The sequence below is a fragment of the Lepidochelys kempii genome, chromosome 2 (assembly GCF_965140265.1).
Source record: "Lepidochelys kempii isolate rLepKem1 chromosome 2, rLepKem1.hap2, whole genome shotgun sequence".
Classification (NCBI taxonomy): Eukaryota; Metazoa; Chordata; order Testudines; family Cheloniidae; genus Lepidochelys; species Lepidochelys kempii.
This window is the reverse complement of record NC_133257.1, coordinates 237,867,795-237,895,608: the sequence shown is the minus strand read 5'-3', so window position 1 is coordinate 237,895,608 and position 27,814 is coordinate 237,867,795. Positions and strand designations below refer to the sequence as shown.

Below are 27,814 nucleotides of genomic sequence, written 5' to 3'. Positions count from 1 at the left end.
TCCAATGGACACGTAAAAGGATTGCACTTTGGACAGCCATTGAATAGATACTGTTTACAAAGACATATATATACTATGTTTAATTTTTTTCTGAGGAAAGGCCTTAACACACTCATAAACTCGTGTACAATGCAGTTTTCATCTGTATTCAGGTCACTCTAATTAGAAAAATGCATCCGTATAGTAAGAATACAGAATAGTATCTTCACACATGCTCTTAAAATCATTGCTTCCCTACATATCTTGTAAACGCACTCTTAACAGTTAAAAAAAAAAAAGTAGCTTATATTGAAATAAGCATGCTTCATTACATGAATAAAAAACACAACAGTGAAACAAAATTATTAGTCTGTATAGACATATAAACATACTTGAATAAGCCTCAAGTACTCATTTGTTAGTGAGGCACACAATGAAACCTTGCATAAATCAATAGGTATTTTGAAGCATCAAAGTGACATTACACTAATGCTATGCATTTAATAGATTTCCATTACTGTACTGAACGAAAATCATAGTATGGTACATGAGTAATTTTTGCTCTTTTTACTAATCATTTGTTGACACCTTTTCCACACACTGTAGCAGTCTCCTTTATTTCCATTAGATGTAATGATCTGTCAGTGTTTCCCTTATAAGCTCGGATTTCCAATAGTTTATAATTCAGTGAGATGTAACGTTATGTACAGTCTGTCTCAGAGCAAACTTTTTTGCCCCATAATTTGACTGGGGAGGAGCCAAAATATCTACAAATCTGAAACTTTTAAGCCTCTAAAGGAAAAATATATATTAAAATTCACTGATGTGCAGTTTAATGCCTATTTTGTGAGGCTAAAAACATCAGTGTTTTTAAATACAGTATTTTGATGACTGTATAGACCCAGCATTCAGTATGCATGTTCTACAACCATGATATCAAGTGAATTGCAATGTCTAGGCACATGTGGGTGATTTTAAGGCTTCACTTCCAGTTTAACTTTAAGTTTTCTGTCTTTTATGAATTTACTTCTGGAGCCATAATAGTCTTTTGTGAGTGAAGAAAATTCAATGGTCAATGAGTTGCTATTGATAAAAGCAAATAATTGCTCCCATAAACTAAATTCTATGTATAAAAAGATTAGAAAAATACTGTTTCATTGACTATTACTGTTTTATTGCTGTTAGTGATCCTTAGTAAGGCTATGATTTCATAGAATCATAGACTTTACGGTCAGAAGGGACCATTGTGATAGTCTAGTCTGACCTCCTGCACAACACAGGCCATGGAATCTCACCCACCAACTCCTTTAACAAACCCCTAACTTATGTCTGAGCTATTGAAGTCCTCAAATCGTGGTTCAAAGACTTCAAGGTGCAGAGAATCCTCCAGCAAGTGACCCGTGCCCCATGCTGCAGAGGAAGGCGAAAACCTCCCAGGGCCTCTGCCAATCTGCCCTGGAGGAAAATTCCTTCCCGACCCCAAATATGGCAATCAGCTAAACCCTGAGCATGTGGGCAAGACTCACCAGCCAGATACCCAGGAAAGAATTCTCTGTAGTAACTCAGATCCCATCCCATCACAGGCCATTGGGCATATCCACTCTAGTAGTCGAAGATCAATTAATTGCCAAAATTAGGCTATCCCATCATATCATCTCCTCCATAAACTTATCAAGCTTTGTCTTGAAGCCAGATATGTCTTTTGCCCCCATTGCTTTCCTTGGAAGGCTGTTCCAGAACTTCACTCCTCTGATGGTTAGAAACCTTCGTCTAATTTCAAGTTTAAACTTCCTGATGGCCAGTTTATATCCATTTGTTCTTGTGTCCACATTGGTACTGAGCTTAAATAATTCTTCTCTCTCCATGCTATTTATCCCTCTGATATATTTATAGATAGCAATCATATCTCCTCTCAGCCTTCTTTCAGTTAGGCTAAACAAGCCAAGCTCCTTGAGTCTCCTTTCATAAGACAGGTTTTCCATTACTCGGGTCATCCTAGTAGCCCTTCTCTGTACCTGTTCCAGTTTGAATTCATCCTTCTTAAAGATGGGAGACCAGAACTGTACGCAGTATTCCAGATGAGGTCTCACCAGTGCCTTGTATAACGGTACTAACACCTCCTTATCTCTACTGGAAATACCTCGCCTGATGCATCCCAAGACCGCATTACCTTTTTTCACAGCCATATCACTTTGGTGGCTCATAGTCATCCTGTGATCAACCAATACTCTGAGGTCCTTCTCCTCCTCTGTTACTTCCAAGTAATGCGTCCCCAGTTTATAACAGAAATTCTTGTTGTTAATCCTTAAATGCATGACCTTGCACTTTTAACTATTACATTTCATCCTATTACTATTACTCCAGTTTACAAGGTCATCCAGATCTTCCTGTATGATATCCCCATCCTTCTCTGTATTGGCAATACCTCCCAGCTTTGTATCATCCACAAACTTTATTAGCACACTCCTACTTTTTGTGCAAAGGTCAGTAATAAAAAGATTAAATAAGCTTGGTCCCAAAACCTATCCCTGAGGAACTCCACTAGTAACCTCCTTCCAGTCTGACAGTTCACCTTTCAGTGTGACCCACTGTAGTCTCCCCTTTAACCAGTTCCTTATCCACCTTTTGATTTTCATATTGATCCCCATCTTTTCCAATTTAGCTAATAATACTCCACGTGGAACCATATCAAACGCCTGACTGAAATCTAGGTAAATTAGATCCACTGCATTCCCTTTGTCTAAAAAAAATCTGTTACCTTCTCAAAAAAGGAGATCAAGTTGGTTTGACACAATCTACTTTTTGTAAAGCCATGTTGTGTTTTGTCCCAATTACCATTGACCTCAATGTCCTTAACTACTTTCTCCTTCAAAATTTTTTCCAAGACCTTGCATACTACAGATGTCAAACTAACAGGCCTGTGGTTACCCGGATTGCTTTTTTTACCTTTCTTAAAAATAGGAACACTGTTAGCAATTCTCCAGTCATACGGTACAACCCCTGAGTTTACAGATTGATTAAAAATTCTTGCTAATGGGCTTGCAATTTCAAGTGCCAGTTCCTTTAATATTTTTGGATGAAGATTATCTGAGCCCCCCAATTTAGTTCCATTAAGCTGTTAGAGTTTCGCTTCTACCTCGGACGTGGTAATATCTACCTCCATATTCTCATTCCCATCTGTCTTCCTACCATTATCCCTAAGCTCTTCATTAGCCTCGTTAAATATTGAGACAAAGTATTTGTTTAGATATTGGGCCATGCCTAGTTTATCCTTAACCTCCACTTCATCCTCAGTGTTTAGCGGTCCCACTTCTTCTTTCTTTGTTTTCTTCTTATTTATATGGCTATAGAACCTTTTACCATTGGTTTTAATTCTCTTTGCAAGGTCCAACTCTACTTGGCTTTTAGGCTGTCTCACTTTATCCCTACATGTTCTGACCTCAGTAAAAGAGCTTTTCTTGCTAATCCCTCCCATCTTCCACTCCTTGTAGGCTTTCTGCTTTTTCTTAATCACCTCTCTGAGATACTTGCTCATTCAGCTTGGTGTACAACTCCTGCTATGAATTTTTTCCCCTTTCTTGGGATGCAGGCTTCTGATAGTTTCTGCAACTTTGACTTGAAGTAATTCCAGGCCTCCTCCGCCTTTAGATCTATTTTTGTTTATCCTTCCATTTAGTTTGAACTGAATTAGCTCATGATCGCTCAAACCAAGGTTGTCCCCCACAATCATTTCTTCTATGAGGTCCTCACTGCTCACCAAAACCAAATCTAAAATGGCATCCTCTCTTGTCGGTTCAGCAACTACTTGGTGAAGGAATCCATCACCTATCGTATCCAAGAAAATCTGAGCCCTATTATTATTAGCACTTGTCCTCCAGTCTATATCTGGGAAGTTAAAGTCTCCCATGATCACACAATTCCCATTAGTATTTACTTCTTTAAAAACATTAAAGAGGTCTCTATCCATATCCACATCGGATCCTGGCGGTCTATAGCACACCCTAAGCGCAATCCAAGGGCAGGCTTTAGTAGCTTTCTTCCCCAATGTGATTATTCCCCAGACAGACTCTGTCTTATCCATTCCATCACTTCTTATTTCTTTACAGTCTACCTCATCGTTGATATACAATGTTACTCCACCTTTGCCTTTATTTCTGTCTTTCCTAAACAGCACATACCCTTCAATACCCATACTCCAGTCATGACGACTATTCCACCATGTTTCTGTTATCCCTATCATATCTGGTTTCACTACCTGCACCAGTAGCTCTAGTTCTTCCATTTTGTTACCTAGGCTTCTTGCATTAGTGTACAAACATCTTAATTTTTGCTGTTTGGCCTCGCTCACATTCTTTACCTGGTTGAGCACAGACATTCTACCACCAATATTACCTATTAGGTTGGTATGTACGCTGCCCTTCCGTCTTATGTCCATTCTCCTACCCACGACTGTATCCTTTCTTACCTCATTTTCTTCCGTCTCAAAGAGAAAACTGGCGTGGAGATTACCTGGACATCTCCCAACCATCTCCCCCAAATTCCTAGTTTAAAGCTCTCTTGATCAGTTGTGCCATCTTCCAGCCTAGAAGTCTATTTCCCTCCTTACTCAGGTCAAGTCCATCCCGAGAGAGCAGTCCTCTGTCCATGAATGCTTTCCAGTGGCCAGGCATCCCAAAGCCCTTCTTATAGCACCACTGCCTGAGCCATCTGTTGAGCATCATAATCTTGTCGCGCCTTTGTTGCCCTTCTCTAGAAACAGGCAGAATCCCACTGAAGATCACCTGAGCCTTGATTTCCTTTAGCGTCTTCCCCAGCCTGGCATAGTCTCCATTGATAGGTTCCGGCGAGAAGCTAGCTGTATCATTTGTTCCCACATGAAGGATAATCAGTGGATTCTTTCCTGCTCCCGTTAGGATCCTCTTCAGCCTCAGGTCCACATCCCGTATCTTAGCACCCGGCAGACAGCACACCCTTCTGTTCTCTGGATCAGCTCTTGTAACAGGCCTGTCTATTCTTCTCAGTAATGAGTCCCCAGTTATGTAGACCTGCCTTTTCCTGGTGATGGTGCGATTCTCCAGTCTATCCTCTGTTCCATCTGGCAGCAAGTCCTCTTGATTCCTATTGTCCCTTGCAATCCTCTGCAACCCATCCCATATCCTCCTGGGGCTCATATTTGGTGTTATCTCCATTGACTCTTGCCCTCTTCTAATAGGACTATCTGCTCTTCTCTTTTTCCTTGCCCTCTCACCTTCAGTGAGCACCAGCTGTGCCCCTTCTTCATTTTCCAACTCCGCAAACCTGCTCCTGAGCTCTATTTCTCCTTCACTACCCCGTCTTTTCCTCTGCCTGGTTCTCTTAGTCCCATGCTTCCACTGTCCAGTTTCCTCACACAGCAGTATCCCCATAGAGTTCTTCGGTCCTGCTTCCATCTGCAAGTCTGAGCTTTTCCCTTCAGCCTCCTCATGTCTTTGCTCCATCATCCACTTGAACCCCCTTCTAAACTCAACCACAGTCTCCACCTGCATCTCCAATCCTAGGATCTTCTCTTCCATCAGCTCTATAGGGGGCACTTCATGCAGATGAAATTCTTTTCAGGTACCCGCTCCAGGATCATGTACGTGCCACAGCTTCTGCGTCCAGTCATCTTCATTATGTCTTCCACTACTTCGGTCACTACCACTGCTGCCTCTGTGTCTGTCATACCCTTCTCACCTAAGTCCTGTTAGTCTGGGAAACACAAACCAAATCAAAACACCCACCCACAGCAAAACAAACCTACAACGAGCACGAAAACGCTACCAGAACACCACACATTCCCTTCACTAGCCTGTCCGTTCCTTTGCCTGCCTCGCTTCCCCCCCAAACCCCCTTTACAAACTCCCACTCAAACTCCCCTGTTAACACCTGTGTTTGCTGGCTCCTGTGCCCTGCAGCTGTCTTTGCTGCTGCCTGACTGTGCTGCTGCCTGAATCTGTGACTTCCAAAGACCTCTGTGACTTCAGTCCCAGTGGCCAGGAGCTCTGAGGTACCCCCACCTGACAGCGGGACCCACAAGCTCAGAGTTGCCAGGGGTTACAGAGGGACCACTGCAGCTCCCTGCTGCCGCCACAGAGACAAGGGGATCTCCACAGCTCCCCACCACCGCGGAGACAGGGGGATCCCCGTAACTCCCCAGTTGCCGCCGCAAAGGCAGGGGGATCCCCGTAACTCCCCAGTTGCCGCCGCAAAGGCAGGGGGATCCCCACAGCTCCCCAGTTGCCACCGCAGAGGCAGAAAGATTCCCACAGCTCCCACCCACTATGGGGGAGAGTATGGGGGGGACAGGGGGAAGGGAACCCTTGCAGCTCCGAGCTGCTGGTAGAGGGGGACCCTGGAGCTCCCCTGGGTGCTCCCAGCCACCCCATAGCTGCCCAAACCCTTCCAATTTTATCATGGATATTTTTAGTAAAAGTCAGAGACAGGTCACGGGCTTCCATGAATTTTTTATTATTGCCTGTGACCTGTCGGTGACTTTTACTAAAAATATCCATGACAAAATCTTAGCCTTAATCATTAGCGTACTATTTCTAATAATTGTTGTTAATATTCCAGAAAGTGATTTTATAAGTAGGATATATGGTGTCTTTTTGCACATCTTAAGGTCTTCTCAACTCTGCTTTTATACTAGATAAGTTTTGTGTGGCCTCTTGTGTCTTTTTAGAACTCTTCACTTGCAGACATCTTAGTTTGTTAATTGGGAAATTATGTAAACTATCTAGCTTGCATTGAAAGGAAACATTCCTTAGAAGTGAATAATTTTGTAGGTGCAGAGATGACTTTTCACCCAGGAACTTTCAGCAGTTAATGTAGCTAGTAAATATATGCATGTAGGTTTACATGTGGAAAACAAAATGTCTGTACAATTTTGTTGCATAACAGGTTTCATTTCTAAAGTCCTCCCACTTTATTCTAATTAGTGTATGAAGGATTTTGAAACGTCTATTAAAGGAATGAGAAGAAACAAACTTGGCATATAATACAAATTGCTAATTGGACTCCAGTGGATTGTTGTCTGCTTACTTAAGGATTCTTGTGCTAGAAAGACTTTTAAACTCAAAAAGACACTGTGAATCTTATATATTTTCTATGGCCTTAGGTTACTGCTAATTTTAACTTTCCTTCCCAAAATGACCAGGGTTAACCTAAATGTTAATTTGCTGAAGAATCCTGAAGTCAGATTACACTATTGTATATTTCTGAAGTTAATTATTTCCTGATAATAAGTAAGGAGAATTGTAAAGGTTTTTTGTCTTTGACAAACACACTTAACACACTACTTTACAGTAATCTTTATAAACAGTCGATAAATATAGATTAATATCATCTGTTTACTGTTCTCAATTTTGATAGAAAAATCCAGACATTTTTATTAGCCCTGTCTAAATGTGATAACTGGGAATCAGTCCAGAAACAAAGTTAGAAATGTGCTATGTGTTTGTGCAGATTAATTGGAAACAATAGAACTACTGCATATGGGAGTGTTCCAAATATCTTGGAAAGAAATTTCAAATAATAGTGCAAAAGTTATGTTTTACCAAATGTGCATAACCTTCATTGGACCAAATTTTTTTCTCTATGTATTTCGTATACAAATAAACTGTATGTACAAGCTGCATATATAAGATGAACAGAATGAATATTATATCCAAATTCAGCAAAGTGCTTAAGTGCATGCTTATAGTGAAGCACATACTTAAATGCTTTGCTGAACAGGGATAGACGTAAGCACATGTGAGAGCTTTATTGAATCATGTGGCCTTAGTTTGTTGTAGGTGAACTTTCAATACTTAAGCTTGGAAAAATTAGAACGTTTATTAGTATTGGAATTTCTCTGATATTAAGGAATGCACTTGCACATTGGGCATTTGGAATTACATGCACAGACCATTTAAAGGGACCTCAGTCACCAGTCTTCCTTCCTCTATTTTCTAGAATTATATTAAATTTAAAGGGGAGTAATTTTTTTTCTGTTATATTATTAGCATTCTTTTTAAAGGGCTTTAAATAGAAGACAGCATTTGTTTACACATTGTCTGGTTTGGGTATGAATTTCAGTATGGGGTTTTTGTGTATCCCTGTTGAGAAATCTGTCTGTTGCTTTGAAGTTTGGGTTCCAAAGAGATATTACTAGTTATATGTAATATTAGATTTTTGAAGAAGTACTTTTGTTATCTTCATCTCATAAGTGCAAGCTGCTTGTTCTTTTGTATTAGTGTAGGATCTTAATCACTTTTATTAGTCTTAGTTTCTGATTTTGTCTCTGGTTTGAGAACTGTTATGAGGTTTAGATGCATTTGTGGACTATAAACATTTGTTCTTCATATTTTTCTCACATGGCAGCTGTTCTTCATTTCATGAAACCTGTTACATTCCAGAAGTGGTTTATAGATTAGCTTGTTCAGTAGGCTTCTTGTCACGTACTTGAAATCAATGAGCATGTACAAAGTTGTTATACCTAATGTTGAGAATTTTATGTTCCTGTGATGATTGGATTTTTTTCACTTTATTCTTCAATCTGCATAGTTGGCAGATAAGTTTAACTTCTGCTAATGTCTGTAGACTATATATAATATGTATCTTTTTCTTTCTTTCCTTTTGATAGAAGTTTATATTTAAATTTGCTAAATTTAAAGAAATATTTTTAGAGTGTATATCAATAATGTTTCTTTAATTTTCTGTGGTTCTTTGCACTGTTTTATGATCATTTATAAGTTCTAATGCATACAATTTCAATAATCAATTGTTTAAACTTTTGTATTTGAAAATATTTTAAATGTGGGATCTTCTGTTGTTCTTTCATAATACTACTTGTGATTTGGAGATGTAATGCTGTTATAATAAGAGGTAACCTATTAGTGGCCCAATATGTCTCTTACTCCTGATTGTCAGAGGGAAGTGTAAATATTTGTAAACATACACAGTAATACATAGTTACTCATTTTGATGTTTTATTGTGATATAGCTCCTGTTGTCTTAAGTATGTAATATACAATATTGTTCTCTTATTAGACAAAATTTCAAGAGCACCTAATGCTTTTGCTGATGAAGACTTTTTTCCTACATGATATTTCAGCTCTTGACTTTTGGCTGGCAAATCTTCCTAGGCAAAGCAAAACAGAACGGCTTCAAAGTGTTCTTGAAAAGAGAGATTTGAAAAGACTTGTGGTTGTCATCTTATTCAGAGTCAGAAAGTCATCTTTTTGTACTGCATACATATCTTCTGCCCTATATATTTTTTCATAACTAGTTAAATGGTTCTAAAAATAAAAACACTGAGGTGGTTTTTTTAAATTTACTTTAAGGCTCTTAAATCTCAATCACCTCATAAGTTTGCCAGCTGCCCCTTTTTGAAGAAAGAAAAGGAGTACTTGTGGCACCTTAGAGACTAACGAATTTATTTGAGCATAAGCTTTCGTGAGCTACAGCTCACTTCGTCGGATAGCTCACGAAAGCTTATGCTCAAATAAATTGGTTAGTCTCGAAGGTGCCACAAGTACTCCTTTTCTTTTTGCAAATACAGACTAACACGGCTCTTACTCTGAAACCTGTCTTTTTGAAGAAGACATTTTTACTGTATTCCTCTTATTCTCAGTCACCTATCCTAAGGTATCTAGATGAACATATTGCCTACTAAATGCAATCATAGTTGACTAGTTGTAATTTGCTAATGATACCCCATAAAACTGCTTCTGAAGGTTATTAAAAAGTAAATATGCATATGTGGGAAGTGTAATGGGAGACATGGGGGAGAAATTCCGTGTTTCCAGAAATTCACTAGCAACACAATATAAATAATTTATATAGATCTATTGAGAGCATCCCTTCTTTTTCTCTCCTGAACACTTGCCTTCAGGGTGGATTGATTTAAATCAGAGTGGTTTTAATAATCCGTTTTAATCATGATTTAAACCAGCAAGTAGCAAACCTTGATTTAAATAATCTATTTTAATCTTGTTATGTATTTGTATTTTTTAGTTACTTCCCAATGAAAGGTTGATTCTCATTAGATTGTAACCATTAAAATGTTGATTTTCAACTAACTGGCCTTTACTCTAAATTTGATACTTTTTTGTTAACCTGGATAACTGTATCAATACACGCAATCAAGTAGCTTAACATACATTTATTCATAATATTAATTATTACAATTTTATTGTGTTACAAAAATGGTGAATGATGCTTTTGTTTACTAAATGATTAATTGTGTATTCCTGATTTTTGTCACCCTGCATTTGGATGAAAATTGGATTTCAGTTAAAAAGGCACAAAAATTAAAATTGCTTAGAATCATAGAATCATAGAATATCAGAAAGGCAGGGTTGGAAGGGACCTCAGGAGGTCATCTAGTCCACCCCCCTGCTCAAAAGCAGGACCCGTACCCAATTAAATCATCCCAGCCAGGGCTTCTTTATTAGTTAAATAAAACTACCTTAAATGTGCTGGATACAGATGAAAAAGTAAGTTTAGCAAAACATGGTTTTGCATTTAAAACTGATGGGTTAATTAAAGAAGGGAAGTATGATCTATAGATAGTGAATTGAACTGATTGTTTATGTACTCCATGTCCTTCAAAATTTTAATCCTAGTAGATCTAATCATATCACACCTCATCTTTATTCATAGATTACAAGATTCATAGATTTTTCAATTCCCAATCAGTTTCTCAATTTTGAGTTAACTAGTCATTGAATTGAACTTGCTAAATAAATTAAAATGAAGAAAATAATCTCTCTGCACCTGCAGGAAAAAAAATATGGTGATAAATAATGGTCAGCATGGATTTGTCGAGAACAAATTATGTCAAACCAACCTAATATCCTTCTTTGACAGGTGTGACAAAGTTCCTGCTCTACCTTGGTGGGTCTTGCGCTTATTGGCAGATTTGCTCGCCTTGGAGCTTCACGGCAGCCCTCAGTTTGGCCGTTTTTCTGAATTCACGGTCTAGGTCGACGACTCCTGTGTCTGACCAGGAGTTGGGAGGATTTGGGGGGAACCAGGCCCGCCCTCTACTCCAGGTTCCAGCCCAGGGCCCTGTGGAATGCAGCTGTCTAGAGTGCCTCCTGGAACAGCTGTGCGACAGCTACAACTCCCTGGGCTACTTCCCTATGGCCTCCTCCCAACACCTTCTTTATCCTCACCACAGGACCTTCCTCCTGGTGTCTGATAATGCTTGTAGACCTCAGTCCTCCAACAGTCCACGTTCTCACGCTCAGCTCCTAGTGCCTCTTGCTCCCAGCTCCTCACATGCACACCACAAACTGAAGTGAGCTCCTTTTTAAAACCCAGGTGCCCTGATTAGCCTGCCTTAATTGATTCTAGCAGCTTCTTGATTGGCTGCAGGTGTTCTAATCAGCCTGTCTGTTTTAATTGTCTCCAGAAGGTTCCTGATTGTTCTGGAACCTTCCATGTTACCTTACCCAGGGAAAAGGGACCTACTGAGCGTGGGGCTAATATATCTGCCTTCTATTACTCTTCTATAGCTATCTTGCCCGACCCTGTCACACAGGATAACAAACCTTGTGGATGGGGAGAAACAGTAGATGTGATATATCCCAACTTCAGTAAGGCTTTTGATAGTGTCTCATATGACCTTCTCATAAGCAAGCTAGCCTAGACAAACCTACTATAAGGTGGGTACACAACTGGTTGGAAAACCATACTCAGACTAGTTATCAATGGTTCACAGTCAAGCTGGAAGGGCATATCTAGTGGGATTCTTCAGGGATATGCCCTGGGTCTGGTTCTGTTCAGTATCTTCAGAAATGGCATAGAGAGTACACTTATAAAGTTTGTAGATGATATCAGCCTGGGAGGGGTTGCAAGCACTTTCGTGGACAGGATTAGAATTCAAAATGATCTTGACAAACTGGAGAAATGGTCTGAAATAAATAGGATTAAATTCAGTAAGGACAAATGCAAAATGCTACTTAGGAAGGAAAAGGCAATTACACAAATATAAAATGGGAAATGACTGTCAAGTAAGGAGCACTGCAGAACAAGATCGGGAGGTTAAAGTGGATCACAAACTAAATATGACTCAACAATATAATACTGCTGCAAAAAAAAAAAGCAAACCTAATTCTGGAGTGTATTAACAGCAGTGTTTTAAGCAAGGCATTAGAAGTATTTCTTCCACTCTGTTCAGCACTGATAGGCTTCGACAGAAGTATTGTGTCCAGTTCTGGGCACCACCCTTCAGGAAAGATATGGACAAATAAAGGAAAGCCAGAGAAGAGCAACAAAAATGATTAAATATCAAGAAAACATAAACCTATGAGGAAATATTGAAAAAACTAGATTTATTTATTTTGGAGAAAGGAAAACTGAAGGAGACCATGATAACAATGTTTATGTATGTAAAATGTTATAATAACGAGGGTCATAAATTGTCCTCCTTATCCACTGAGGACAGAACAAAAAGCAATGATCTTAAACTGCAGCAAGGGAGATTTAGGTTAGACATTAGGAAAAGCTTCCGAACTGTTAGGGTAGTTAAACACCGGAAAAAGTTACCTAGGAAGATTGTGGCATCTCTGTAAGTGGAGGTTTTTAAAGAACAGATTAGACAAACACCTGTCAAGGATGGTCTCTAGATAAAACTTAGTCCTGCCTCAGTGCAGGGGACTGGACTAGATGACCTGTCAAGGTTTTTTCCAGTTCTGTATTTCTAATTCTGTGTACTGCTTGAATATTGTTTTTTATTTAAATGATTTTAATAGATTTAAGTAAGTTTAGGCCTTAATATAGGTTGTCATAATTTTAAATTCAAATAAATTTATTTAAAAAAATTTTAAACAAAAGAATTCAATTTAAATAAAATCAATTTTTAATTTTTTTAAAACATTTTTTTATCCATGCTGCTTTCATTGTTTTCAAAAGATGCATAAGGTAACCTTTACTATGTTTATATACAGTACTACTAGGTGGTGACCGTTTGCAAATGTAAGAAATAAAATTCATACAGATGAACTAAAGGTGACAAGGCAATCCATCTGTGTTTAGTATTTAAATTTCTACAGTTATACAGGGCCATTACTAGCATATTACAGATAAGTCTGTCTTTGTAACAATTTACCTAAGTTTATCCCTAACTCTTGTAGAAATAATTTAAAATACCTATCTAGGCATTTCTGTCATGTTCACCATCATAATATCATCATGAATTTCCCTTTTCAGCATCCTTAAGAGGTAGGGAAGTATTAATATTCTTATTTCACAGGTGGAGAAATAGTAAATGATTTGCCCAAGGTCATGCAAAAAAATCTGTAGCAGAGTTGGGAATGGAACTCAAATTCCCTGTGTCCCATTGCAGTGTCTTAAAGGATGACGTAAAATGGGGGAAACTGGCATAAAGAAGCTATTAAAGGATTTTTAAACATTTTTTTTACTGATTGATTTTTACATAAGAAATTCAGATTTTTTTCTGTCCTGGAGGACTGAGATGATGGGAGATTTGATGATATCCCAATAGTTGAGTGTGATAGCTGAACAAATAAAGGGAGCAGGATTTTAATCAGATTGTGCAAAACTTTTATAACATACTCAATTTCTAATTCATATTTTGGATAAAGGATATCTTTGTTAAAGTTTCAACATCCTGACCTTTCAGATGGGGCATGAGAACTCATAATAGATATGCTGTGAGACATCTAGCAGATCCTCCAGCAAAACCAGGGAAAACCAGAGGTATGATAGTCCCAATATTTTGAGGGTAAAGAACAAATGAGGGATAGGGAGAGGTGAGAGTTTATTTAATTTTGCATATTTTCAGGATTTCATTATTAGAACAAAAAGGGAAGTTTAAAAAACAACCAGCATAATCTTAAATTTTTCAAATGTTTTGCGGGTCACCTTTAACCACAAAACCATCCATCCTCTGGAGATCTCGGAACTGTGTTTTCTGGCAAAATGTATATGCTAGCAAACTTTTAGTATAGTGGGAAGAATTCATTTCTGTTTGTGTGAAAAGATAGTACAGGAGAATTTTCAGGTATTTTAAAAGTAGCTTTGGTATACTTAGGTTTGGGGTTTTTTAGATTACAGCTCAGGAAAATAGTTAACCTTGTTATTTTTCTGTATCTTTAACATTATTTTTAGAGTCTGAATGCAGTTTACTATGTCTGTGACATTAAATCAGCAAAATATCGGTGTGCCATGATTGACTTCGCTTTAGAACCGAACCAGTCACCAGAGACATTACTGTGTACCAAGTTGTATTACATTACCAATACAATAGCAGTGCTTTTACAGTAGAAATCTTTTTAAACTAAAATAACTTTTCAAAAAAGAAAAGGAGTACTTGTGGCACTTTAGAGACTAACAAATTTATTACAGCATAAGCTTTCGTGAGCTACAGCTCACTTCGTCGGATGCATACAGTAAAAAATGTAGTGGGGAGATCTTATACACATAGAGAACATGAAACAATGAGTGTTACCATACAGACTGTAACAAGAGTGATCAGGAAAGGTGAGCTATTACCAGCAGGAGAGCATGGTGTGGGGGGGTGAACCTTTTGTAGTGATAATCAAGGTGGGCCATTTCCAGCGGTTTACAAGAACAGTAGGAAGAGAAATAAACAAGGGGAAATAGTTTTACTCTGTGTAATGACACATCCACTCCCAGTCTTTATTCAAGCCTAAGTTAATTGTATCCAGTTTGCAAATTAATTCCAATTCAGCAGTCTCTCGTTGGAATCTGTTTTTGAAGTTTTTTTGTTGAAGAATTGCCACTTTTAGGGCTGTAATCGAGTGACCAAAGAGATTGAAGTGTTCTCTGACTGGTTTTTGAATGTTATAATTCTTGATGTCTGATTTGTGTCCATTTATTCTTTTGCGTAGAGACTGTCCAGTTTAGCCAATGACCTAAAAGTGGCATATTTTGTGTATGTATTGGTAATTTCTCTAGTACAGTCAAATAATGAAATTAGCATGGCACTGTGGCCATCCAGTTCCTAAAACCACAGAAGATAGGGTACAACTGTAAAAATCTATTTAAAAGAATTAATCTTAATGAGAAATTTATAAAGTAACGATAAAAGGTGGAATAATTACCTTTCATACCCAGGTTTAGTGGATCCAGGCTGCAGCTGTGATACTGTCATATTATTCTGCTATTGATGCTCATGGAGTTGTACCAATTTAAAAATCTTTTAAAAACCACACGAAACTTCCATCAGCTGCAGTTAAGCACTATGGGCACAACACTATACATAAAATTTTAGGTCAGTTAGGATTACAAAAATATGATAGATTATAATTGAAAATATGTTTAATAGGAAATGTCATCCTAACTTAGCAAATTTCATTATACAGTATGTGTGAAATGGAGCTACAGTACCCATGTTTGATCATGTTGTGAGATTTATCTAATGGTGTGTTTTTATTTTCAATTAGGGCTGTCAGTTAATTGCAGTTAACTCAGCGATTAACTCAAAAAAAAATTAATCGCTGTTTTAATTGTACTGTTAAACAATAGTAGAATACCAATTTACATTATTATAAATATTTTTGGATATTTTTCTATATTTTTAAATATATTGATTTTATTTACAACACAGAATACAAAGTTTACAGTGCTCACTTTATATTATTTTTATTACAAATATTTGCACCGTAATAAAGATAAGAAATCATATTTTTGAATTCACCTCATACAAGTAGTGTAGTGCAATCTCTTTACTGTGAAAGTGCACAAGTGCAGTGCACAAATGTAGTATTATTTTTGTTACATAACTGCACTCAAAAATAAAATAATGTAAAACTTTAGAGCCTAAAAGTCCACTCAGTCCTACTTCTTGTTCAGCCAATCGCTAAGACAAACAAGTTTGTGTACATTTATGGGGTCGTGCATGTAATTACCCACCCTGTAATGTACTTCACAATAAAGAGATTGCACGACAGTACTTGTATAAGGTTAATTGAAAAATCTATTTCTTTTGTTTATTTTTTTACAGTGCAAATATTTGTAATAAAAATAATATAAAATAAGCACTGTACGCTTTGTATTCTGTGTTGTAATTGAAATTAATATATTTGAAAATGTAGAAAACATTAAAAATATTTAAATAAATGGTATTCTATTCTTGTTTAACAGTACAATTAAAAATTGTGTTTAATCACAATTATTTTTTTAATTGTTGAGAGCCCTATTTTCAATGTATTTGGGAGAGATCATGTAACGCGGATGGACCTTGGTCATCGGCAGGCAGGATCGAACCTGGGACTTCTGAAGCTTAGGGTGTGAGCCAAAAGCCACATCGCTATTAGCTAAGGCTGTAGCAGACTCATCAATCTCTAGCTGAACTAGGTGCCACTAGAGGGGACACAGCATGACACCAAGCAGGCTTCCCCTAGCTGAGGAAGCGCATCCCGAGCTTCAGAGACTTCCCCGTTGATATCCTGGATGAGCACCCACTTGTAATGCTGACAGATCCCAGTCATCGCAGGTGAGATCAAACCTGTGACCTTTGAAGCTTAGTGTGTGAGCCTCTACTGCATGAGCTAAAAGCCACATAGCTGTTAACTAAGGCTGTGGCAGACTTATCAATCTCTAGATGGGCTCAGTGCTTTGAGAGGGGTCAGACCGCCACACCAAGCAGGCATGGGTTACGTTTGCATACGCTATTTTTAAACTTCCAGTTATGGTAGAGCAGCATTGAGCCAAGGTCATAACATTGTTTGAAGGCAATGATTTTATTAACTCTTATGCCCCTGTGCCCTGCTGCCACAATATATATTATTTTAAGTGTCTACATCCCATGACAATTCAACTGGGATGCGTCAGAGATGGTATATGACTCAGGACTGAATGTATGTTTTCCTTATATCTGTTAATTTATGCAGCATTCAAGAAGTTAATTGTGTTATCAGTTTATTGTAATTATTATAGAGCTTGTTTCGATTGACTTCAAAAAATTGCTTTTCCCCCTAAATCAAAAATAGTAAAATTAATCATTTCATTTATTGGGAATATCATATTTTAAGTTGAAATGACTGCTGTATTGTAGTTTAGGACTTTAACAATTTGGAGGTAATTTACATTTTTGTCTGGAAATCTTTTCTGGACCCTAAGGACCTGGTTTCTCAAAAAATGCATTTGAAATTTCGTATCTATTTTGTGTGTGTGCAGCTAATGTGATTGCTCATGGAAATAGCCAGTTTGCAGTTTCTTAATTAGTCATTTCCCCCTCCCCACTTTTCCCTGCCTGGAAATGAATCTTTTCTGGACTTTTCAGATATTAAATTGCTTAGTTTAAAAAAAATCTTGTTGTTGCAGCTGGTTTTAGGAGAAGCTTTCGTCTTAGCAGAAAAGATAGAAAGACAAATAAATCCATGTATGAATGCAAGAAGAGTGATCAGTATGATACAGCAGATGTTCCAACGTATGAAGAAGTTGCACCATATCGACGACAGCCTAATGAGAAATACAGGCTTGTAGTTTTGGTTGGTAAGTTTTTTTAATGTCTAAATCAGGAATCTAGAGTAAATATTAGTGCAATAATCTTACAGAAGTTTAAAATTTAACTTTTCTGTCTCTCAAACTGCAAATTTTAATTATCTAGAATATTATGTTGCTGCGGTTGCTCATAATTTCTCATCTTTTTTTGGTGGTTTGAGTTTTGGAAAACTGCAAGTGAAGAGCTATTTGTGCATCATATAGTATGAGAAATACTGTCAACCCACTAATCAAAATATACAGATAAGCTGTAATGTAACCTTGATCTTATTGTTCTTTAAAATTGTGCTAAAGTCCTGAAACTAAATCTTATTTTGGTGCAATGAAGACTCCTTATGTGGCTGCAACTTTACCAACAGAATATAGCTTGCAAAGAAATTTCCTGAGCATCTAGTTCTTTGTGTGAAGAACTGGACTCCAACAAGGGACCCTCTCACTATCTTACCACTCATATCTCATGTCCCACTTGCTCCCTGTCTAGGCTTAGGATAAGCTATGACCACAACATGCCTTATTACCACAGAGTTCCAGAATACATCAGTTAAGTGTCTTGGCCATTCATCCCCAGTATGCTGAACAAGGCTTTCACTGGACTATTGGTCAGAAATATGTCCAAATCTATCTCAAACCAATGAACCAGGGTGTCCAGAAACATTTCTGGGCACCCGTGTGCAATTAGGTGTCACCACTCCACCGGAATGCTGGATCCTCTTTATCTCCCAAGGCTGTAAACTTGTCCTCCTGGAAATGAGAAGAAACAATTTCATTGTCAATGTCTGGGATATCGTAAAACGGGCTTATTGTTAAGTGCGTTAACCTGCACTAGTTGCCTGATCCTTGGGGATTTGCTAGACTGTCTATTGGTTAGCTGTCATACCAGAATAGGACCCATTTGTTTCAGAAGTTCTCTTTTCCATATTGGACCTATTCTGGTCACCAGAAAGAAAGGTTAGTTATTCACTTGTTCCAAAAATTGCTCCCAGATAATTGTATTTCACTTCTGATAAACAAGTAAAAAGATTTGGCCTTCTGGCACCTGAAATTGTTACAGCCAAGTGCACACAATTCTCAGGCTAGGACAGTGACTTGACTTGTGAAATTCAGATGATCTGATCAGTTATTGCAGCTGTTGCAGGGCTAACTTCTATATCTCATGGACGAGTTGAACTAGTGAGTTGGATTTCTTGACCAGAGAGCTGGCCTCTGTGTTCAGTTCAGTACCGAAGAGTTGCACAGCTTTTTTGCTAGTGCCTGGAATGCTCCCAAGATGTGCTTTTGCCCAACCCTGTTTTCTAGCAAATTAAAAAAAAAAAAATCATGGTTGTGAGTAGAAAAGTCTCCAATATCACTTTCCACTCCAAAAAGGGTCTGAATCTCACAAATGTCAAACTTTATGTGGAGCAGCAGTCTTATAAAAAATATTTCTAAAAAAGAAAAGTCCAATGATTCAAAAACAGCAAGGAGAATGAAAGGAGGCAGAGCTCTGACTTGATGTTGCATTTTGCCAAAAAGGCCTACTTCCTGAAGGCCCTAACTGTAATGACAGTGGAATCAAAGGAGTGGCAGTCTTGAGTATAATCCAGGATCAATATAATCACTGACAGAGCCCAGCATACAAGCACTAGTGAACCTGCTAGTGTTCACCAGGGGCCTTCTTCAGAATCAACCCCGAAGAGAATGTACACACCTAAGATTATCTTTACCCAGGCAAACAGTGCAATCAGGACTTGTCCTTATTTAAAATTTATTGTATTCACCAATCATTCAGAAATGTGTTGAGATCTTCAAACCTCTAATTGTTACAACATGTACATCTGCAAATGGAAAAATGTGCTGTTAGATTATTTTTCTATTTTGTAAAAACCTCAAGGTTCTGAGGGTTTTAAGCCTCAACTCCCAGAAAGATTTGATTTTCATAGAGGACAAAACTTTGCAGAAACCTTGTGTCTACAATATAAAGGATCGGGCAATACTCAGCAAAAAAACCCAATCCTGAAAATCTCACGCATGGGATTAGTTCCATTGACGTCAGCTGGTGGTTTTTATATTTCTTTATAGAACCATACACTCGCTGAATGTATGGGACTACCCACTTGAGTGATGGTTGCAGTAACGGACCTATATATTATAGCTATCCTGATTTCAATAAAGTATTTTTTGGATTTAGATAACCCTCTGACTATGGCAAACAAAGTACATTGAGTTTTGGATATTGGCAAAAAATATAACAATGCAGCACTACAAACATTAAGCAGAATTATTTAACATTTTTTTGCAATGGTTCTGGAAAAGTCCTTCTCCAAGTGTGATGTAAAAGTGAAAAGTTAATTGTATTTTTGCCATTTAGCCATTTTGTTCAGTTGCAGTTCCAGTTAAATTCCTTACCTTACATGGAAGTCTGAGGGTACATTTTTAATCAGCTGGCAGTGCAGACAGATATTAATGGTTAAGGCACTAGAGCTGGAAAAATATATGGCTGTGCTAAAACACTGAGCTCTACATAAGTGTTCTTGAAGAGAAGTGAGGTGATCTGAGGAGATTAGGGATTTTCAAGACTTTGTAGGGTGCTGGTGTCTGCTGCTGCAGTATGACTCCTCCAAGGAGCAGTAGCCATCTTTAGGCTGCCCCTGGTGGTTATAACTTCATCAGAGTGCATGGGTGGGAGGAAGCTTCTGGACCCATTTCTCTGCTAACTCCCCTGGATGCTCATATACTGACACTCATGTACTGAGCATCTTAATTTTACCTTCTTAACTGGCCTGCCTAATTTCCAGACCAGATAGGCCCTCAGTCCATGGCATAATGAAATCCTCAAGCCTTGCACAGAGTCCTCAGGCACTCCTGCAGGCCCAACTCCCATCTATTGGGAAGGTTTGATGTCCTTTCCCAGGAATTAGGCATCTCTTCCTGGGATTTAAGGATGGAAACTCACCACTGCCGTCCAGTGATTTTAATACTGTCCTGGGAGGCTAATCTGTTCCTTTGGCCAGGCCATCACTGAAATTACCAATTCTGTGAAAAAGCAAGAAACAAAAATGGAATCTGATTAAACTCACCCTGGTCTTCTTAAGAAAAGTCCACAAAACCCACACAAAACTAATGTGTCTGTAATCAAGATAAAGAAAGCACATAAAAGTACAAAGGAACAAAGCTATACCCTGTATTACAATAAATAAGTAAATTGAGGGGAGGGTGGATGAGAGGTGGAGCAGTGCAGGGTCTGCTCTTTTCTTCTGTGGGCTGATGGGTGCCTCAACAGCCAACTCTGGTGACTGATATAAGTATCAGGATTGTCCAGGTGCAGACATTTTACTAGGAAGGAGCTGCAAACAGGTACCAAGATGTGGCCTTGGATCTGGTTTAGACCTACCTCATAATCTGGCACTAGCAGTGTTTTTATAAAAGTTTCTTAAGGGTATGTAATTAAAATGCATTGCTTCAGTCTCTTTTTAGAAACTGTATTGCATAAATCCAATTTAAAATAGAATGATATGTTAACTTACTATTTTCAAAGGTAACCAGAGCATCGGTTTCACTACTTTTTGTTTCTTTTGCAGTAGCATATAGGTTGATGCTTCATTAGTAAAGTTTTCTCTACTATTAAAGCAGCAGAGCAGATGAAATATGACCCTCTGTCAGGAACTGTTATGAACTGTTGAGTGGCTGTGTTTTTATAAAAATCATGTCCAAGGGAGCATTAAATTTAGTTTTTAATTAACAGTTTTGTCACCCTCCAGCACTAAAATTCAGTCATCTACTACTGTAATCACTGTAAGATTGTGGGCTATATACAACAAGTAATAACATCAAGTTGACTTTACACTTACACCAACAGAAAGTGCAGTGCAAAAGTGTGATAAGTAGATTTTTATAACGAATTATATATGTTTGATTTGAGGAATACCTAGAGATTTCATTTGATTTTTGCTGTCATAAATCAAATGAAAGTGTGCTTTCTCAGTAGCAAAAGCAGTTCAGAAATTTATTGTAGACTTCAGTAATTCTGATGATGTTCTCTGGATATTAGGAGCAGTTTGTCTGGCCAATACCATAAAAATGTCTTGGGTGAAATGTGGAAAAATAGCACGGTTAAGTAATACAGGTATAGTAGAAGCAAACACATTTTAAAGACTTTGTGTGTGCCAGTAGGAGCATTCTGTGTAACATGTCAAATATAATTTTGATATATGCCAGAGAACACAAGGAAAAATAATTAAATTAAAGCAGTAATTGGTCAGGGCAGAAAATGTCCAGTATGTTGCACTATGACTGGAAGCATAATTTACAGTTGGAAGCTGTTTAAAAAAAGAAAAAAACTGCCAATTGGAGATTTCAGCTGACTTGATCTAACATTATTCTAGTTTACAAAATGCAAGTTGTAGGCATGATAGCTTTTATTCCTATTATGTTTTCTCCTAAAACATAAGTATTTTAAAATGAGTTCAATTATACTGGTTAGTCAGCGTGTTGAGCTCTTTCTCCATTGATTTCATATCTGCTTCCTACAAGTGTTTACCCATGAGCGAAGTTCTACACTTCTTTGCGGTTAAAAACACTGGCCCTTTTCTTGTGTGTCCAGAAGGATGGAAGGTGACTAAATTACTTTTTCAATCTTTTTTAGAAGTTATGGGCAGGACCACAATTCAGGAAAACTTCCCTAATCAGGGAAGTACTTAAAACATACTTTCCTGAATGGGAGACTATACTGAATACTTCAGAGAATCAAACTTTGTTATAGCAAGGACCACATCTTAATAGAAACGTCAATGGAAAATGATCCATGTCAATTTTCGAGATCCCCTCTCCTTCTTTTTGTGATCATGTAATGTCCCAATGGCAACTATAGCAATTGATATATGGAATAGTAATATAGGAAAATGTTTACTGTACTTTTATTTGACATAAATGTGATGTATCAACTGGAAATGAGAATAACCATGTGATCAGCCAGTCCACTATGGACCACCACCAAACGATCCATCTATCACCAGCAATTCTCAGCCCACTGCTCATAAGCTACTCTACCTACACCTCATTGATCCCTTCCCTCCCCTCCCCTCCCCTCCCCTTCCTTTTTTAATAAGAATTCTGAATATATCTTATTAACAGTAGGATAAGCATCAGTCAGCCCTACAGTTGAGATGCTGGCAACTATTGTAATCTATAATATTTTTTACATTGGAAATTGACTTACATTAATGGGAAAACACTTCAGTCCAGTTAAATGAGGCTTCTGCTTCAGTAAGTGTTTGGGCAAGACCAATACAGATGTCATGGTCTCTACATGCCAGTGTGGAAGTGCCAGGTCAGGTCCAGCCCGTCCCCAGCTAAACCTGCGACAGGGCTTCTTAAGTGGATGCTGCTTTTTCTTGGCTCCTGCTAGCGGTGGTGCTGGGATGGCTTGGGGCTAAGTTGTCACTGTTTCCCTGATAGTATGCTGGGGCCATCATCAGAATAAAGAGGAACCTGAAATGTAAGCAAAGGAGCATGGAATGGAAAGGCTTCTGTATTGGTCTGCTCTTCAGCATATCATCAGAAAGCAGACACCATGTTTGTACTCCTCATGCCTGACCTCTGTGGAGCCACCGGGAGAGATAAAGATGGTTGCTGATGGGTCTGTCCCCATGAGGGAGAGTGGCTCCTAGCTCTCTCCACTTACCTTGAAGATCAGAAAAGTGTAGCAGTCTGTTTTAATGCCCACCACCCACATTTGGGTCTTTGGTTCGTCTTCATTCCTGTAGAAGCCCAGTAAAGCTTCTGTAGGAACACCATTAGCTTGCCCTTCCCCCCGTCCCTCTCAGCCCAACTGTTTCACTTCAACCAGCTGGAGGGGAAGAGAATGATCCAGGAGCAGCAGCCTCCATTTAAGTCACCCTGCCTCAGGGAGGCCAGGGTAATGTGGTGGTACTGTCTGATTTGCATAGAATGTGACATTTGCATTGTCCCTGGTATTGCCCCTGCGGCACCAGTTTGACCTCTCTCATTCATACTTCATTGAACGGCAAATCTAGAAATGCCCTCTCGTTGCTAGTTGTAGTTACTGAAGCACAAATTAGTGAGGTTCTACCTTAATATCTCTTATCTCGTGAGATCTAAAAATGTTACACTTGACAAACATAAACAGCCATAGCAATTTAGCAACCAACTGTACAACAAAGATGGTAAAGTGAAAGTTTAGCTTTTGAAGCAAATCTCTGTTTCTGAAGATTGTCGTGGGAATTTAGCAGTCTAAGCAGTGAAGTCAGCACCCTAGTTTTTACTGAAAGACACCTTTCCTCCTTACCTCCCAAACAAATATGCTGCATGTAGCTCAACATCTCTGCTTGGGAAGAATGAAGGGCTGAGTTGACCTTGCTGGGTTTTGAGCCTGGGTAGGCTTAGTCCAAAGTTTTGCCCACAGTGGGTTAAAACATTATTTCTATTTTTCTTCAAACACGTGTGCCTGGTATGAGTCTTAGAACATAAGAACGACAATACTGGGTCAGACGAAAGATCCATCTAGCCCAGTATCCTGTCTTGTCAACAATGGCCAGTGCCAGGTGGCCCAGAGGGAATGAACAGACAGGTAATCATCAAGTGATCCATCCCGTCTCCCATTCCCAGGTTCTGGCAAATAGAGGCTAGGGACACCATCCCTGCCCATCCTGGCTAATATACATTTATGGACTTATCCTCCATGAATTGATCTAGTTCTTTTTTGAACCCTGTTATAAGTTCTAATAATTTGTGGCTCAATCCTGCAAATGCCTATGTCAATGGGTATGTCTACACTTTGAGCTGGGGGTTTAATTTCCAAATTGAAGAGAGATACCTGTGCTAAAAATAGTGTGCTAAAAATTTTTAGTGTGCTAAAAATAGTGTGTGGTCATGGCAATGCAAGCAGTGAGAGAGGCTAGCCACCCCGAGAGCACTAGGAACATACTCGGGTTGGCTAGCCCATAATGCTGCTCCCATTGCTGCAGCTACACGGTATTTTTAGCTCACTGCTTGACCAGAGCTAGTGCAGGTATGTCTCCTTGAACAGGGAATTACCCCATCAACTCAAAGTGTAGACATACCCAGTGAGATACAGTCATAAGGACTAGGCATAGCAGTAGGTGTGTGCTAGATTGGACCTTTAAGTAGAATGATTCAAAATGGGTCAGTAATTGACATGAATATTCTCATTTTTTTCTTAAAATTGTTGTCAATAAATAGAATGGATGATCATTCAGTTTTAGAAAAGTTCATTTGATTGATTGCACCAAAGCAAAAATTTCCTGGAATAAACATTACTAGCATTCCACTCAAGAACCTGTTGTTTTTTTAAATCCTGATGCTTCACTCCCTTCCTGCTGGGTTTAAATTATTTATTCCCAAGTATATAATTTTTAGAAGCATGCCTCTTTCTTTTCATTTTAACACAACCAAGAACATTCAGAGTAGAATTGTGCATTTTACTCAGGAAATATAGTATAATAAAAATAAGAATAGACAATATACTCATCATTGCCGTTGCTAATTAGGTATCCGTTCTCTGTGTGTGTGTCTGTTACAGTTACAAATGGTAGCAATTGCACAAAGAAAAAAATAACTCTGGAAATTCTGAAAAGTAGCCACTGAAACAGAAGAATCTACAGCTTTCATAGCTGTATTTTATAGCGACACAGAAAATGGTGGGTGGGGATGAGAGACAGCTAGTAGTTGGTTTTTTGGTCTGGAAACAGATTGCTCTGTTTCCTGAGCATCTGTCACACAGTAAGTGAAACCTGAGTTCTTATATATAAATAGAACTAAAAGCATACCATTGATTTGACAGTATGTAGGCTGAGGAAATAACATTTGTGTATAAGGAAGATGTCTTGCTTAAAAAAAAAAGTATAAAACAGATTTTTCTACTTCAGCTCTTACTGATCCTTTCAGTCTGCTACACTAATCAATCTGACATGCATACAGAATTTTAATTACCTTTCCTATAAAACCTTACTTGCTTAAGTAAGTATAATACTAATAATTATAGACAAAATTTAGAAAATACCTAATGCTATTAGCACCATGACACATTACATTTTTTGACAGACATGCACCAGTAGATGCTGTTGTACATCACATTAAATAAACATTTATATATAAACTGATAGATTAATTTGCTGGCAGGTCAGAGATGGGACTTGAAATGTAGTTGTGTGTTTAACTTATGTAAACATATAAAAAGTTGTAAATGCAATAACACTAAGTTTTTACAGAGAGACCATGGTTTTGGAGTGGTAGAAAGCGTATGGTCTTCATCTTTGTGTCTTGCTACACACGAGAGGTGGGTAATCAGTCATTCTTGATAATTATTACTAGAAGGTTCTAGAGCTTCATTCTCAACTCCAAGTACTTAATCTTATTAGCAGACTATGGATGGAAGCCCAGAAAGGGCTCCAAGTTCCATTAAAATATGTATCAGGTTGTTACTTCATTTTTTTTACTTTATAAAATGTTCCGAATTATAAAAGCTCAGAGCACATATACAACTTCTGCTATAATGTCAAGATCCTTCCCCAAACTCACAAATATCACCTTCATTTTCTGTGGGTTAAACTTCAGTTAATTCTCTCTCCTCCAAGTCCAAATCTTGATCACACACTGAGAAAGCACTGCCACTCCACCATCTGGATCTGATGAAAACAGAGCTGTAGATCATCCATATCCTAATGATACTACAATCCAGATCTCCCCCAAAGGTGTCTTGCACAAATTGGATAGGATGAGTGACAGAATGGAACCCTCCATTATCGATCTCTTGGAGCGAATGAGGGATTACCCAAAACCACCCTTTAAGACCTCAGAGAGAGAGAAAACCAAAACCAGTTGAAACCACGATCCCAGATAGGATCCATAGGCAGATCAACAAAATTTTGTATATAATACTATTGAAAGTTGCTGACAGACCTAAAAGAACCACTATGGCATCTCTCCTTCATTTTGTAGGAGATCAATGGGACCACTATCTCCATGCCAAAAGCCAGAGACTCCCAACATCAGAGTTGGCTTGACTCTACTTCTTCATTAATATTTCCCAAGGAGAGAAAGGTTAAAGATAGTGATATCTGGCAATTAAATTTTCTGAAATTTGTCTAAATACATCCTAGAAGAGGCTGTATCCATGGGCAACTCCAAAAGGCTCAGATTACCTGTTCTTCCATTGGGTAGTCTCACATTGACCAGTTATAATACCTGAACGCAAGAGAGAATTTCTCTTTGAAAACTGTAATTTATCTTCCAGGTCCTGTGGGTGTAGGGTTGAATGAACTTAAACGAAAATTGTTGATCAGCGATACCCAGCATTATGGTGTAACAGTGCCGCGTAAGTAGAAATGCATTTTGTGAGGTCCTCATGCTGTATCAGTTTTTTTTATTCTTATGTTAACCTAAGGTCAACATTGTCAAACATGGATGCATAAACCCATATTTAGGCACCTAAATTAGTGTAATAAATTTTAAACATCTAATCTGCTGCATCTATGTTTTGAATAAACGTTGATGAAACCCACTAGAAAATTTTGGCCCAGATTCTGGTGCAGTGCATTTTTCAGTATAAATTTGATGTCAACAATGATTTTTAGTAAATGAAACTCCCATTTAAAAGCTCCAGTTTGGGGGAGCAAAATCTTACAGGGACAATGGGAGAATTCACACCACACAGACCTGATTGTTTCTTGCATATATTCAGAGATTGGTGCGTGGTGATATACAATGGAGAGTTTCCCCAGATTATTAGCTCCCAGAATGGGAAAGTTTTTCTTGTAGAGCAGCATGTTATCTCTGCTCTGATATAACTGTCAGATAATCATAGGCAATATGACAGATAAAGAGTGATGGTAGAAGCAGTTCTGACCTGTAAATATGTCATTCAAATACCTAATATTTTGGCAATATAAAATGCATCAAGTCTTACAAACCTGAAACCTGTTGGGATGATTGCCACTATTGGAATGTTAAAATCAGTGGTTATAACCTCTTTAGGAAGGATCAAATGGGCAAAAGGGGAAGTAGAGTGGCACTCTGTCAAAAATGGCATTACCTGTTTCCAAGTCACTGAGAAATTGGAAAAAATGATCTTCAGTGCATCTGGATCCATGTCCTAACAGTTAATGTATAAGATGAGGTATTGGTGTCTGCTACAGACCATCAAATCACACTAGAGAACAGGATGATTGCCTCTTTACACACCTATCTATAATGTGTAGGGGAAAATAGTTGTGTAATAAGAGGGGACTTCAATTTGAGTGACATATGCTGGAGGTCTCATGCTGCCAGTACTAAAACATCCTTGTAATTTCTAAACATTATAGATGACAATTTCCTAACTCAA

The 27,814-nt window shown here is 38.2% G+C and overlaps 1 protein-coding gene and 1 long non-coding RNA gene across 9 annotated transcripts in view; one reads left to right on the top strand and one right to left on the bottom strand.

Annotated features, from left to right (window-relative positions):
* Nucleotides 1-27,814, top strand: part of MPP7 (MAGUK p55 scaffold protein 7) — a 337,800-nt gene that overhangs the window by 284,877 nt on the left and 25,109 nt on the right. For all 8 annotated transcript variants that reach the window (XR_012157600.1, XM_073334350.1, XM_073334349.1 and 5 more), the window contains 2 exons: nt 17,296-17,466; nt 26,726-26,806. Coding sequence is in view for 7 of the 8 variants with exons in the window: in XM_073334350.1 (XP_073190451.1) it covers nt 17,296-17,466; nt 26,726-26,806 (252 nt within the window). In the remaining variant the exon portion in view is untranslated. The remainder of the gene's footprint in view (nt 1-17,295; nt 17,467-26,725; nt 26,807-27,814) is intronic.
* On the bottom strand, nt 17,056-23,823 carry LOC140907732 (uncharacterized). The gene is made up of 3 exons (XR_012157603.1): nt 22,670-23,823; nt 20,408-20,487; nt 17,056-18,216 (listed from the first exon to the last, which is right to left on the bottom strand). It is a non-coding gene; the product is annotated as an uncharacterized lncRNA (long non-coding RNA).